The sequence below is a fragment of the Cebus imitator genome, unplaced genomic scaffold (genome assembly GCF_001604975.1).
Source record: "Cebus imitator isolate Cc_AM_T3 unplaced genomic scaffold, Cebus_imitator-1.0 Scaffold36, whole genome shotgun sequence".
NCBI lineage: Eukaryota > Metazoa > Chordata > Mammalia > Primates > Cebidae > Cebus > Cebus imitator.
The window spans coordinates 2,908,967-2,922,931 of NW_016107351.1; the positions used below are offsets into that span (position 1 = coordinate 2,908,967).

At 51.6% G+C, this 13,965-nt stretch overlaps 1 protein-coding gene across 1 annotated transcript in view; it reads right to left on the reverse strand.

The window, feature by feature from the left end:
* The window catches only part of RNF213 (ring finger protein 213), a 115,812-nt gene that overhangs the window by 70,897 nt on the left and 30,950 nt on the right, over nt 1–13,965 (reverse strand). Inside the window, exons 7-14 of the mRNA XM_037737260.1 lie at nt 13,320–13,525; nt 12,428–12,711; nt 11,657–11,913; nt 8,668–8,865; nt 6,820–7,042; nt 6,288–6,343; nt 4,509–4,662; nt 435–590 (exon numbers count right to left, since the gene is read on the reverse strand). Coding sequence (XP_037593188.1) covers nt 435–590; nt 4,509–4,662; nt 6,288–6,343; nt 6,820–7,042; nt 8,668–8,865; nt 11,657–11,913; nt 12,428–12,711; nt 13,320–13,525 — 1,534 coding nt within the window. The remainder of the gene's footprint in view (nt 1–434; nt 591–4,508; nt 4,663–6,287; nt 6,344–6,819; nt 7,043–8,667; nt 8,866–11,656; nt 11,914–12,427; nt 12,712–13,319; nt 13,526–13,965) is intronic.

Sequence of the window (13,965 nt, forward strand, 5' to 3'; positions counted from 1 at the left end):
CATCACCTCCACCACCTCCACCATCGCCACCACCTCCATCATCACCACCACCTCCATCATCTCTAACACCACCTCCATTACCACCACCAACTCCTCCAGACCATCATCATCACCACCATCACCTCCATCACTACCATCGCCACCATCACCTCCACCATCACCTGCATCACCATCACCACCACACCTCTACCACCACAGGGACTGTGCCCAGCCAGGGACACCAGGCAGTGCAGCAGCACTTTGCACCTGGCATCTGTCTGCCTCAGAGCCACCCTGCCAGGTAGACAGGAGCGACTCCATGTTGTAGATGAAGAACTGAGGCTCAGGTGAAGGCCGACAACTGGCCCTGGCCAGTAGCCTGTACCCTGTGATTTGTGGTCACGAGGAACCACAATCATTCACATCCCTACCCAGAAGCCTTCAGCAACGCTTACCTCCATTTCCTCGGAGTACGTGAATGAAACACCTGAATATACGAGCATGTTCCTTGTAAAAACTCCTCGGAGCCACCTTTTCGTAACGGCAAGGGTCCCTTGGAAAACTCTTTGGACTGAATGATTTCCAGTTTCATCTCCCTGTCCTGCAGAATCCTGTTGTCACACAAGAGGGAGAGTTAGTCATCCTCGGCTGTGGACTCAGGTTCCCGGCGAGATGCCACACACCCCCACTCCTCTCTGCTGGCACGGGCCGCTCAAGGAGAGGCTGCGCTGGCTAGAGGGGCGGCAGGCCTTGGCAGAAGCCCCCTTCTCAAAGCACTTCTGCTCCCCGGGGTTTCTGGGTTCACCCTGAATGTGGGTGATATGGGAGAAAAGAGGGAGGGAGGGAGGGAGGGAACGGCGTCTGTGTCCTTCCCTGCAGGCCCAGGCAGCCTCTGTCCTGCCAATGAGCAGGCTCCCAGGCTGTGCCCAGGAGACCCAGGGGGAAGAGCAGGCCGAGAGGGGGCCCTGCAGACTCCCAGCCTGCTCCTCAGACACAGGAGACGGCCAGGCTCCTGACCCAGAGATAAACCCGGGTTCTCTTCCCAGTGTGCTATGCCAGACCCCCCAGACCCATGGGAAAAGTCCTCTTCCCCTGGGCTCAAGGCCTCCTGTATGCCTCCCTTCTCTCTCCCCTGCCTTCCCCTTCCTCCCTCCTCTTCCTCCCCCACGCCTCCCCCTCCTCCCCCTTTCCTTCTCAGAAGCACTTCCCAGGAAGCATACGGGCCAGTGAACAGGGCCTGCGTCCTCCTGGGAGGGACCCACAGTCCCAGATTTGTGTGTGGTCTTTTTCTTTTTCTTTCTTTCTTTTTTTTTTTTTTTTGAGACAGAGTCTCTCTCTGTCTCTCAGGCTGGAGTGCAGTGGCACAATCTCAGCTCACTGCAACCTTCCCTCCCAGGTTCAGGTGATTCTCCCGCCTCAGCCTCCCAAGCAGCTGGGATTACAAGCTCCCACCACCACGCCTGGCTAAGTTTTGTATTTTTTAGTAGAGACGTATTTTCGCCACATTGGGCAGGCCGGTCTCAAACTCCTGACCTCAGGTGATGCCCGCCTCAGCCTCCCGAGGTGCTGGGATGGCAGGCGTGAGCTGCCGTGCCCGGCGTGTGTGTGGCCTTTTTCTTAAGCACAGCCCCACACATGGTGCAAGTGTCAGAGCCACAGAACCTGGATGCGCTCAGGTGCTCACTGGTAGCTCTGAGTGGCCCGTGCCTTGAGGCAGCGAAGACGTGCTAGGCAAGTGGACGGGCTGCTGATGGAGGGGGCAGCCCGAGAGTAGGAGAGAGGAGGTGCCCGCCACAGGCAGGGACACACAGTGTCACCAGCCCTGGGAAGGGCCAGGACGGGAAGATGCAGACAGGAGCTTTCAAAGCATGTAAGAGGGGCCGGGATGCAGGTGCTGCTGTGGAAGAGAAAGAGAGAGCCCGCAGGGAGGGCTGGGCACGGGGCGGCCAGAGCACATCACGCAGGGGGAGGGGCGGCAGGCGGGAAACGAAACAGGCACTGCTAAAGGTCCCCCAATGGCACCGCTCCTTCTAGAATAATCCAGCGGCACAGGCTGAGCAGCCATGACCAATAAAAACAACCTGAGTGACCGCCCGGGGGCTGCACATCCGCTCCGGAGCCTGACATGCGCACCTCGTTCCCCAAGTGTCCCATCAAGCCTGGAGCCGTCACGGCAGCAGCCACCCAAAAGCTGCTTCAGCACGCACATGCATTTTTGCTTTGTTTAATTTTAGTATTGCAAAGTTTTATTATTCTTTTTTTATGGTTTCCTTTTACGGCACAGGTAGAGTATGTTGTCCGTAATATGGATTAGGCTTGATGTGAGATCCCAGCCAACATTTAAGAAAGTTATTTCTATAGAAAATATATCCTAAGTAACTAACAAATTCCTTAATTTGGAAGTTGGCAGCCGCCTGGGATGGTTTAAATAGCAGCCAGTCTGGAGCATGTGATCATCTTACCAATAATATTTATTCCTAAATTGTGTCTGTGGTATTTTAACTCAAGATAACTGAAAGGAAGAAAGTTAAAAGATACACTGAATTGTTTTCTATCATTAACGTCACAGTTCTGATTTGCAGTAAGGTCCAAAAACAAATGATTGGCCCAGCACAGTGGCTCATGCCTGTAATCCCAGCACTTTGGGAGCCTGAGGCAGGTGGATCACGAGGTCAGGAGTTCAAGCCTGGCCAAGATACTGAAACTCTGTCTCTACGAAAAATACAAAAATTAGCTGGGTATGGTGGCTAATGCCTGTAATCCCAGCTACTCGGGAGGCTGAGGCAGGGAACTGCTTGAACACGGAGGCAGAGGTTGCAGTGAGCTAAGACTATACCACTGTCCTCCAGCCTGGGAGTCAGAGTGAGGCTCCACATCAAAAAAAAAAAGAAAAAGAAAAAGCCAGGAGTGGTGGCTCACGCCTGTAATCCCTGCGCTTTGGGAGGCCTGAGGTGGGTGGATCACTTGAGGTCAGTTTGAGACCAGCCTGGCCAACATGGTGAAACCCTGTCTCTACTAAAAATACAAAAATTAGCCAGGCAAGGTGGCAGGCGCCTGTAATCCCAGCTACTCGGGAAGCTGAGGCTGAGAACTGTTTGAACCAAGGAGGCAGGAGTTGCAGTGAGTCGAGGTTGCACCACTGCCCTCCAGCCTGGGCCACAGAGTGAAACTCCATCTCCAAAAAAAAGACAGATCAGGTCGAGAGCAGTGGCTCATGCCTGCCATCCCAGTACTTTGGGAGGCAAAGGAGGGCAGATCACCTGAGGTCACAAGTTCAAGACCAGCCTGGCCAACATGGTGAAACCCCGTCTCTGCTAAAAATACAAAAATTAGCTGGGCGTGGTGGCACACACCTGTAGTCCTAGCCGCTTGGGAGGCAGAGGCAGGAGAATCACTTGAACCTGGGAGGTGGAGGTTGCAGTGAGATGAGATTGTGCCACTGCACTGCAGCCTGGGTGACAGAGTGAAACTCCGTCTCAAGAAAAAAAAAAAGAACAAAAACAAATGATCAGTCTAAATATTACATCTTACATCACTTTCAGACTGAAGCTCATGAACTCAAGTAGGTGGAAGCTGCACGGAGACAAAAAGGAATTACTGATCCCTGCAGCCAGGCAGATGGAGCTCAGAGGCACAGCACTGAGCGGGGAAAGCCGGACAGAGAAAGGTCAAGCTCGGAGACAGGCCACGCTGACCCACGGGAGAAGTCACCACAGCGGCTCCCTTTGGGACGGAGGAGCAGGCCCATCCTGCAATGGGACCTGGGATGTGGCCTGCAGCGGGGAACGGATGGCAGGTGCTATGGCCTTTGTTACCATATTCAAGTGACAATGTAAAGGAGAACAATCAGGTGGGCAAGCCCATGTTTGGACATTTTGGGAGGAAAATGGTCCCCATAGTTATCTGCAAACAACAGAATCAAGAAAAAAGAAATGTCAGCCGGGCGCGGTGGCTCACGCCTGTAATCCCAGCACTGTGGGAGGCCGAGGCGGGTGGATCATGAGGTCAAGAGATCGAGACCATCCTGGTCAACATGGTGAAACCCCATCTCTACTAAAAATACAAAAAATTAGCTGGGCATGGTGGCACATGCCTGTAATTCCAGCTACTCAGGAGGCTGAGGCAGGAGAATTGCCTGAACCCAGGAGGTGGAGGTTGCGGTGAGCAGAGATCGCGCCATTGCACTCCAGCCTGGGTAACAAGAGCGAAACTCCGTCTCAAAAAAAAAAAAAGAAAAAAAAGAAACGTCGTCTTCTGCCTGACCTCCAGGCCCTGCGCCAGCTCTCTGGTCTCCCCATGGCCAGCTGGCGGCCACACATTGTTAACGCTCTGCCTCCCTCCCACGAGAAGGCAGGAGGGCGAGGACACCCCCATGCCCAGAATGGAACCCAGCATCAAGGAGGTACCCAAGAAATGTCCGATGACAGAATCCCCCACTCCATCTCATCCCAGCATCCAGAATCAGTCTGTTTATGTCCAAATCCCACCCCTATCCTGGGTGTGATACTTTGTGTGTTGACTCCACTTACCAGCAGAGGCAGAACTATAATCATCCTGCAGACAATCTCGGCAGATAAGGCCACCAGCTCGTAAAACTTCACCGTCTTTATAATGCTGCAGACAGCTTCATGGAGTTTCAGGCACACAGTCAGGTAGGACGGTAACAAGGCCTCCTGGGAAATCCTGCCCCACAAAGAGTTCAGAGAAATCCCGCAAGGATTTAGGAGAAGCCGGACAACGGTAACTACGATCGATGACCAGCCCCTTCCTTTGCAATGACCACCAAGAGGGCGTTTGTTTCCCCTTATCTGAGTTAACATCTGGAAAATCTCAATCACTCCTGACCTTGTGGCTAAGATAACAAGGAAGCGAGGCCCGCGTGTTTTGCCTCTGTAGTCTGAACTGTTCTAGCCAGAGCAAGCCCAAACTCTCCTCTGCACTCCGGGATGTGAAAAAGCAAGGGATGTTTATTACTAGACGTTAAAACACGACATAAATTTGAAAAAACATTCAGAAAGAAACAGACAGGCGTGAGGAAGAGAAAGAAATAGCAGAAGAGCCTGCAGCCGGTGCGGAACTGGCTCCAGGTCTGCTGAGACGGGGTTTTGTGTTTTCTGAGGGACACATGGACAGAGCAGGGACATGGGAGGAGAATCAGGAGGGACACAGAAGAAAAGTTGGCAGGATGAGGCTGGGAAGGCAGTGTGATAAAGGACTCCCTGGGCTGAGGCTGTGACACACAGTGGGTGGGGGAAGGCTGTGGGGGGAACCCTGAAGTCACAGGTGCTGGATCAACATCAGCAGAGACGTGGACGTGAACAAAGACTGGAAATGCCCCAGCCGGTCAGAGAACACGCATCCCATCCCTCGAGGGCACATTTCAGTGGTTCTGCATTCTGTCTGCTGGCCCCTCAGGGTAGCAGAGGTCACACAAATTTGCAGGAGCAAATGATTTCAGATAATCATATAAAGCTACCTTTGATTTTTATCTTAAACTAAGTGTTTAAAAAAATGCGGAACGCCCACCATGCATATGCAGTATCATGACCATTTACAAGTAACTGGGAAAATACACAGTAAAAAAGACCAGAGGGAGAGACACCCAAATCTTAGCAGCTGATATCTATTATTTCCTCTTAAAAACAACAACAACAAAAAACCCAAACAAACAAAAGACAGCTGGGGGCGGTGGCTCACACCTGTAATCTCAGCACTTTGGGAGGCTGAGGTGGGCAGATCATGAGGTCAGGAGTTCGAGACCAGCCTGACCAACATGGAGAAACTCCATCTCTACTAAAAACACTAAATGAGCTGGGCATGGTGGTGTGCCTGTAATCCCAGCTACTTGTGAGGCTGAGGCAGGAGAATCGCGCAGGAGAATCGCTTGAACCTGGGAGGCAGAGGTTGCAGTGAGCCGAGATCGCACCATTGCACTCCAGCCTGGGCAACAAGATCAAAATTCTGTCTCAAAAACAAAAACAAAAAAATTAGCTGGGTGTGGTGGCAGGCACCTGTAATCCTAGCTACTTAGGAGGCTGAGTCCGGAGGATCATTTGAACAGGGAGGTGGAGGTAGCAGTGAGTCGAGATCTCAACACTGCAGTCCAGCCTGGGTGAGTGTCTCAAAAAACAAAACCAAACAAACAAAACAGACAACTACATTAATAACTTGTGAAGAGCAGTGGGCCACATATTAATTTATGACCTTGCTGTTGCAACAGCAACTGTGGGGCACAGCTAATTATGGGGGTCACAGGAAGCCCCCGGGGGCCGATGTGAGGGAGAGATCGCATTCCGCTTTCTACTTACTCGTCCTGGTAAGCGTCCAAGAGGTGCAACAGCGTTTTTAAAATGTCCAGAACATCCTAAGGCAGTGAAGAGAACAGAAACAGGTCAGAAGGCATAACCATGACGCCGCTGGCATTGCTGAACCAGAGCTGAAAAAAATCCAGCATCAATTTCGTATGCATGTTTTTCTTCCTACAAACAAACTCGAAGGTGCTCAGATGCTAATCTTATGTCTTTCACAGATAAAACTCAGGATTTATACTCATATCATTTTTTCCGCCCAAAAAATGTGAAAGGAACAATGGCAACTATGAAGAACCCTTCCCATCCCACCTTCCACAGTCACAATGAACAAAGGTTATTGTCTCCTTGAACACTATTTACCGAAACAGAAGAAGCTCAAGGAACTCAACCTCTACCCCTAACAAGGGATGAGCAGTCACGGCTCTCCAGACTGTCTGTTTATTATGAAAAAGAGCCCTAATCTCTCCCTGTTAACTAACCAGTCTGCTTTTGCTAAGCCAGGACCCCAGAGGCGAATTCAGACACAAACCTCCCGATTCAAGTAGGAGATTTCCTTAAGTCCCCGCAGCCGGTAGTAAGTCCCCAGAAAGCAGTCCAGGACATGAGCAGGAAAAGGCCTCAAGTGCTCAATGAAGTTCCCCATATACTGAGCCAGGTGACTCAGAGGCAACAGACTAAACCAGGATCGGAAGAGAGGCTCGTCGATGTTCAGCAAATGCCTCTTACTGTCCATAAGCTGAAGTAATGAACTCCTGAGTAAGAAATCGGGACAGAGAAAAGAGAAGCAGTGAGATCAGCGAGGGAAGACGGAGGAAAACAGTGCTGGAGCGATAGAAGCAGTCCCAGTTTCAAAAATGACTTAAACACTACTTGGAACGGGGCACAGTGACTCATGCCTGTAATCCCAACACTTGGGGAGGCAGAGGTGGGAGGATCACTTGAGCCGAGAAGCTCAAAACCAGCCTGGGAAACCCAGTGAGGCCCTGTCTCTACTTTAAAGATAAAATAAAAGCTATGTGGAAAACAAAAGTATGTAGTGAATCAAATGAAAAGCACAGAACAGCTTATTGAGAATTAACTTAATGGCCAGGCGCGGTGGCTCACCGCTGTAATCCCAGCACTTTGGGAGGCCAAGGCAGGCAGATCACAAGGTCAAGAGATCAAGACCAGCCTGGCCAACATGGTGAAACTCCATCTCTACTAAAAATACAAAAATTAGCTGGGTGTGGTGGTGTGCGCCTATAATCCCAGCCACTCAGGAGGCTGAGGCAGGAGAATCGCTTGAACCCGGGAGGCGGAGGTTGCAGTGAGTCAAGATCATGCCACTGCACTCCAGCCTGGGTGACAGAGCAAGACTCCACCTAAAAAAAAAAAAGAAAAGAAAAGAAAAGACAAGAAAAAGAAAAAGTTGTTCACAAAGTATACCGTTAAGAGGAATAAGCAGGTTGTAAGCCAGAATAAAAATATGTCATTTGTAGCTGTGTACATAAAACATCCACGAATCCAAATCTGGAAAAAATCAAAAACATGTATGCTGCCATGCTAACTACGGCTATCTCTGGGGTTACAGGTCATTTTTGTATTCTTTTATTTTTTACTTTATTTTTTTTTAGACTGAGTCTCACTCTGTCGCCAGGCTGGAGTGTAGTGGCGTGATCTCGGCTCACTGCAACCTCCGCCTCCCGGATTTAAGCAATTCTCCTGCCTCAGCCTCCAGAGTAGCTGGGACTATAGGCGCATGCCACCACACCCAGGTAATTTTTTGTATTTTTATTATTTTCAGTCAAGACAATGCTTTACCATGTTAACCAGGACGGTCTCGATCTTCTGACCTTGTGATCCACCCGCCTTGGCCTCCCAAAGTGCTGGGATTACAGGCATGAGCCACCCTACCCAGCACATTTTGTATCTTTGATAGTTTTTTTTTTTTTTTGAGACAGAGTCTCACTCTGTCACCCAGGCTGGAGTGCGATGGCACAATCCCAGCACACTGCAACCTCCATCTCCCAGGTTCAAGGGATTCTCCTGCTCCAGCCTCCTGAGTAGCTGGGGTTATAGGCGCGTGCCACCACGCCCGGCTAAATTTTTTTTTTAGTAGAGATGGGGTTTCACCATGTTGGCCAGCCTGGTCTCGAACTCCTGACCGCAGGTGATCCAGCCGCCTTGGTCTCCCAAAGTGCTGGAATTATAGGCGTAAACCACTGGGCCCAGCCTATTCTTGATAGTTTTGATGTCTTAAAATGTTAGAAGAGCATGTGTTAGCTCTGCCATTAGAATGAGGGATGGATTCACTGCAGAGCCCGCCGGGACTCCAGGCACACAGCACAGGGGTCATTCTTCCCAGATTCACGTGGGTAAGTACAACTCTACCACTTACGGGGCTAGCATTTGCTCCCGCCACTGTGAGAAGGGGATTCCTTCCAGGGCAGCCCAGGTGTCCTCAGGCTGGCTCCAGGGGTCCTTGGGCCGTGGTGCCGGCTCCTTACAGCAGTGTAGGACAGGCAGGGCGCCCATCCAGAGGCACAGCCTTCTGTCTACGCACCTCAGGCACAGTTTCATCAGGCACTCACGCCACCTGGAAGGGAATAAAGATCCCAAAGTGAGCTGTCGGCCAGGGGGTTGTCTCCCTGGGGGTCTGACGTCCCAACGGGAAGCAATCACCACGCACACAGAGCAGGAGGAGCACCCCAACGCGCCTGAGCAGAGTAACCAGCACAGGGCACATGGCTTCCCTCAGCCCCAGCCAAGCCCTCACTGAATCCCCACCACAAACTCCCAGGGCAGGGGAGGAATCTCAGGTGCAGGGGTCCTGGCTAAGCAGTCAACACAGGGTCCTGCCATTCAGGGCTGGGATCTGAACGCAGGCCATCTGGCAACGGTAAATCTAAATAGAAAGCAGCTTGTAAAAAATATTTTTATTGCTTAGAGACAGGGTCTCGCTGTCATCGAGACAGTGCTGTGGTGTGATCGCGGATCACTGCAACCTCGAACGCTTGGGCTCGGGAGGTCCTCCTGCGGTGGTGCCCCTATAATGCCAGCATGCGAGCTCTGCCTCTCCAGGGCTGAAATTACAGGTGCACCACCACACCCAGCTCAATTTTTTGTTTTTGAGACTGAGTCTCGCTCTGTCACCCAGGCTGGAGTGCAATTGCGCGATCTCGGCTCATTGCAGCCTCTGCCTCCAGGGTTCAAGCGATTTTCCTGTCTCAGCCTCCCGAGTAAGTGGGACTACAGGTGCATACCACCACGCCTGGTTAACTCTTTGTATGTTTAGTAGAGATGAGGTTTCACCATGTAGGCCGGAGAAATTTCGTATTTTAATTTTTGTTTCCCAGGCTGATCCCAACCTCCTGGTCCCAAGCAATCCTCCCACCTCAGCCTCCCAAAGCGCTGGGATTACAGGTGTGAGCCACCGTGCCTGGACAAAACAACTTTTTTTTTTTTTTTTTGAGATGGAGCCTTGCTCTGTCGTCCAGGCTGGGGTGCAGTGACGAAATCTCGGCTCAGTGCAGCTTCTGCCTCCCGAGTAGCTGGGACTACAGGCGCGCACCAACACACCCAGCTAATTTGTGTATTTTTAGTAGAGGCAGGGTTTCACCATGTTGGCCAGGATGGTCTTGATCTCCTGACCTTGTGATCTGCCCGCCCTGGCCTCCCAAAGGTGTGAGCCACCACCGCACCCAGCCCAACACAACTTTTTAAATGTAAGGGGTGAGCCTACACAGAACACCTGTGAATCTCCCACAGTCAGAATATATTCACGAGTCTTTATGTTTGAAACCCTGGAACTAACTTTGTACACTGCCTTGCCGCCATTCCTCCTCTGTCAAAATGTGCACTGTATAGTCAGGTGTTTTATATTTGTAAAACCAGGCCAGGCACCGTAGCTCCTGCCTATAATCCCAGCACCGTGGGAGGCCAAGGCGGGCGGATCACTTCAGCTCAGGAGTCAACACCGCCGTGGTAACACGGCAAAACCCCGTCCCTACAATAAATACAAAAACTAGCTGGAAGTGGCGGTGTGCCTCTGTAGTCCTGGCTACTCCGGAGGCTGCAGTGAGAGAGCCACCTGAGCCCGGGAGGGTGAGGCTGCAGTGAGCCGTGATTGCTCCACTGCACTCCAGCCTGGGGGCACAGAGTAAGACCCTATCTTAAAACAACAAATAAATAAATGTGTAAAACCAAGAAATAGATGTCATGATAACACGTGCTGATCAGGAAAAGCTACCTAGTGTCATTCTTGAGTTCAAATCAAAGCATGTAGGCTGGGTGTGGTGGCTCACACCTGTAATCCCAGCACTTTGGGAGGCCGAGGTGGGCAGATCACAGGGTTAGGAGTTCGAGACCAGCCTGGCCAACATGGTGAAATCCCATCTCTACTAAAAATACAAAAATTAGCTGGGCATGGTGGCGCACACCTATAGTCCCAGCTTCTTGGGAGGCTGAGACAGAAGAGTTGTTTAAATCCAAGAGGTGGAGGTTGCAGTGAGCTAAGATCACGCCACTGCACTCCAGCTTGGGTGACAGAGCAAGACTCTGTCTCAAAAAAATAAACAAACAAAAAATCAACACACGCAGAGCAAATGCTGGGAGACTGTGCCCATCAGAGCTCGCTGGGTTCTGAGCAGGTCTTCCCGCCCGGTCAAAGCCATCGCCTTCTCAGCACCAAACCTTTCATGCCCAGGACAGCACACCGTGTTTCCTGAACTGACACAGCACAGGCAGGGGCACGGACAGACGTCACGGTGCTTCTGCAGATGTTCTTGAGCCGATGTGTTCAGGCCCGGCATCGCACCACGACCTCCTAAATACGCACACACGGAGTGTGTTCATGGTATGACACGAAGCTTTAAAAAGCAGGGTATTCAGACCTGGCGCGGTGGCTCACGCCTGCAATCCCAGCACTTAGGGAGGCCGAGGCAGGCAGATCACTTGAGGTCAGGAGTTCAAGACCAGCCTGGCCAAAACAGCAAAAACCCATCTCTACTAAGAATACAAAAATTAGTCGGGGGTGGTGGCGTGCGCCTGTAGTCCCTGCTGCTGAGGGGGCTGAAGCAGAACTGCCTGAACCTGAGAGGCGGAAGCAGCAGTGAGCCGAGATCGCGCCACTGCACTCCAGCCTGGGCCACAGAGTGAGACGCCGTCTGAACAACAACAACAGAAAAGGCAGGATATTCCAAGACGACAGAATATCATAAAATTACAAATAAGACAGGAAGCTGCTGAAGTGAGCGCAGTGAGTAAAATCGCGGGCTTTATTTCTTCCCCGCGTGCTTTCAGCCAATCTAGTCAAGCACTTATTTTTGCAATCAGAGAAAATATTAAAATAGCTATAAAAACATTTTGACAAAAAATAAAAACTATACCCCTGAGCTGTCTCAAGGATGTGGCTTAGGTCATCGTGAAGCTCAGCCGGCGAGCTGGCGTCTGAGGCCAGGAGGTGACACACGGTGTCCAGGTCGTCTTCTGGTAAGGAAAAATCCAATTTTTCCACGATAAAAAGGACAATCAGGCCCATTTTCAATTTGCTCCTCACTGGGCAGTCTCCAGGCAAATGGTCCCCACTTCTGTCCAGAAATGGTGCCATCTGCTTTTTCAGATAGTTCCACAGGTCTTCCTTCACCTGATGGTGGGAGGAAAGGAAGATGCATGAAGTCACTGGAGCTGTCCAGACCTGCCGCAGCACCACAGCTGAGCCCGCAGGCCCCATCCGTGCCCCCACCGCACCTGCAGGAGCCCGAGGAGCAGCCGTGGTGCAGCCAACACCCTGGCCTGAGGGCTCAGGCAGGGCCCCTGAGGCTCAGCAGGGCTCAGCTTCACCTCACAAACAGCTCCAGGCTGCACCGCCGTGTTGGGGGAGGTGCGGTGAGGGAGGGTCCCACGTTCCTCCCACTCCCTCTCCAAGGCCAGGGGAGGACTCAGGACAGGTGCTGGGGCAGGGCTCAGATTACACCCAGGAAAAGGAGGAAAAGGGGGGTGGCAGAGAAATCCTGAGAGGCAGTGGTAGGATAAAAGGTCAGAAAGTTCCACACACTCCCATCTGCATCCTGGCCCAGAGTCAAGCGGTCATCTGGCCACTAGCAGGTCAGGTGAGGCCCCTGCCCAGAAGGCAGAGCAGCGGGTGGCAAGCCTGATACCTCTTTCTCCCCATACTGCAAAGCGGTCCACGGCTGTGGACCTCCTTCATAAATCATAGGCTCTCGCATGACAAAGTAAAACTGCTGGAACTGGGTGAAGAAGCTGTTCAGATTGATGGTGTCCCAGGCCTGCAGGATGCTGAAGATGCTGTCCAGCATGACCGCGGAGGCAATCTGCTTCCCCTTCACCACGTCCTTCTTCTTCCCGTTTGTGATGTGGTTCAGTAATTTCCAAAATTTCCCAGTAGGCCTCATACAAACTATGTCATCGTACTGATGCCAGTCTAAGAGGGACAGACAGAACAAGAGTGTACCCAAGACCATCAAAACCCTGTAGACCGGCCGGGTGCCGTGGCTCATGCCTGTGATTCCAGCACTTTGGGAGGCCGAGGCGGGCGGATCACCTGAGGTCAGGAGTTCGAGACCAGCCTGACCAACATGGTGAAACCCCATCTCTATGAAAAATAGAAAAATAAGCAAGGTGTTGTAGCAGGCTTCTGTAGTCCCAGCTACTCGGGAGGCTGTGGCAGGAGAATTGCTTGACCCTGGGAGGCGGAGGTCGCAGTGAGCAGAGATCACACCACTGCACTCCAGCATGAATGGCAGAGCGAGACTCTGTCTCAAACAAACAAACAATCCTTTCCATGTTTCCTCCTGCAAGTGAGTGGGTAAGTCACAAGGAGCTCAAAAGAGAGGCCAACACGTCTTTAACCAACCAGAGACACTACCCAAAGTCAATGCCACTGAACCTCATGGCTGGGGCGGGGCCAATGCAGAGCAAAGAGGACCTCACCCCAGGCAAAATCTGCGCTCTCCAGAGAGACGCGTCCAGTCCCACAGGCCTGGCACCTGCAGTCCGGAGGGGTGAGCAGAGCCTGCTGCCATGACTTACCTCCTGAGCCCGACAGAAGGGAAGATTTTATGTAGAGACAACGGTTGACGTACTCCCTGTCCTTCTGCGGGGCCTTGTAGATGAACTCGTACTCAGTAGAGCCCTCGTCCTTACAAATGACATACTTATAAGGAATATGTTTATCCAGGTGCTTCTTGGAAATGACGGCACTGCCTTCAACAAGAACGCCATCATGATGTAAGTCTCTGGGAATGAATAGGAAACAGTGGGTTACCCAACATTCCTATGCTGGAAATTTCAGTTCTTCTCAAACACAACATGGCATGCAAAGCTATAAACTGATGCTGACCAAGAGAAGGCTTCTAGAACAAGAAAAAAAAAAACTATGGCAAGGCTAGGTTCAGTGGCCCATGCCTGAAATCCCAACACCATGGGAGGCTGAGAAGGGAGGACTGCTTGAGTCCAGGAGGTCAAGGCTGCATTGAGCTATGATCCCACCACTGCACTCCGGCCTGGGTGACAGAGCAAGACCCTGTCTCGGAAAAACAAAGCTGGGCACGGTGGCCCAGGAGATTGAGGCTGCAGTGAGTCATGATTGCACCATGTACTCCAGCCTGGGCAATAGAACAAGATCCCCTGTCTAAAAAGAAAGAAGAAATTTATAATAAAGAAAGAAAGAATACTT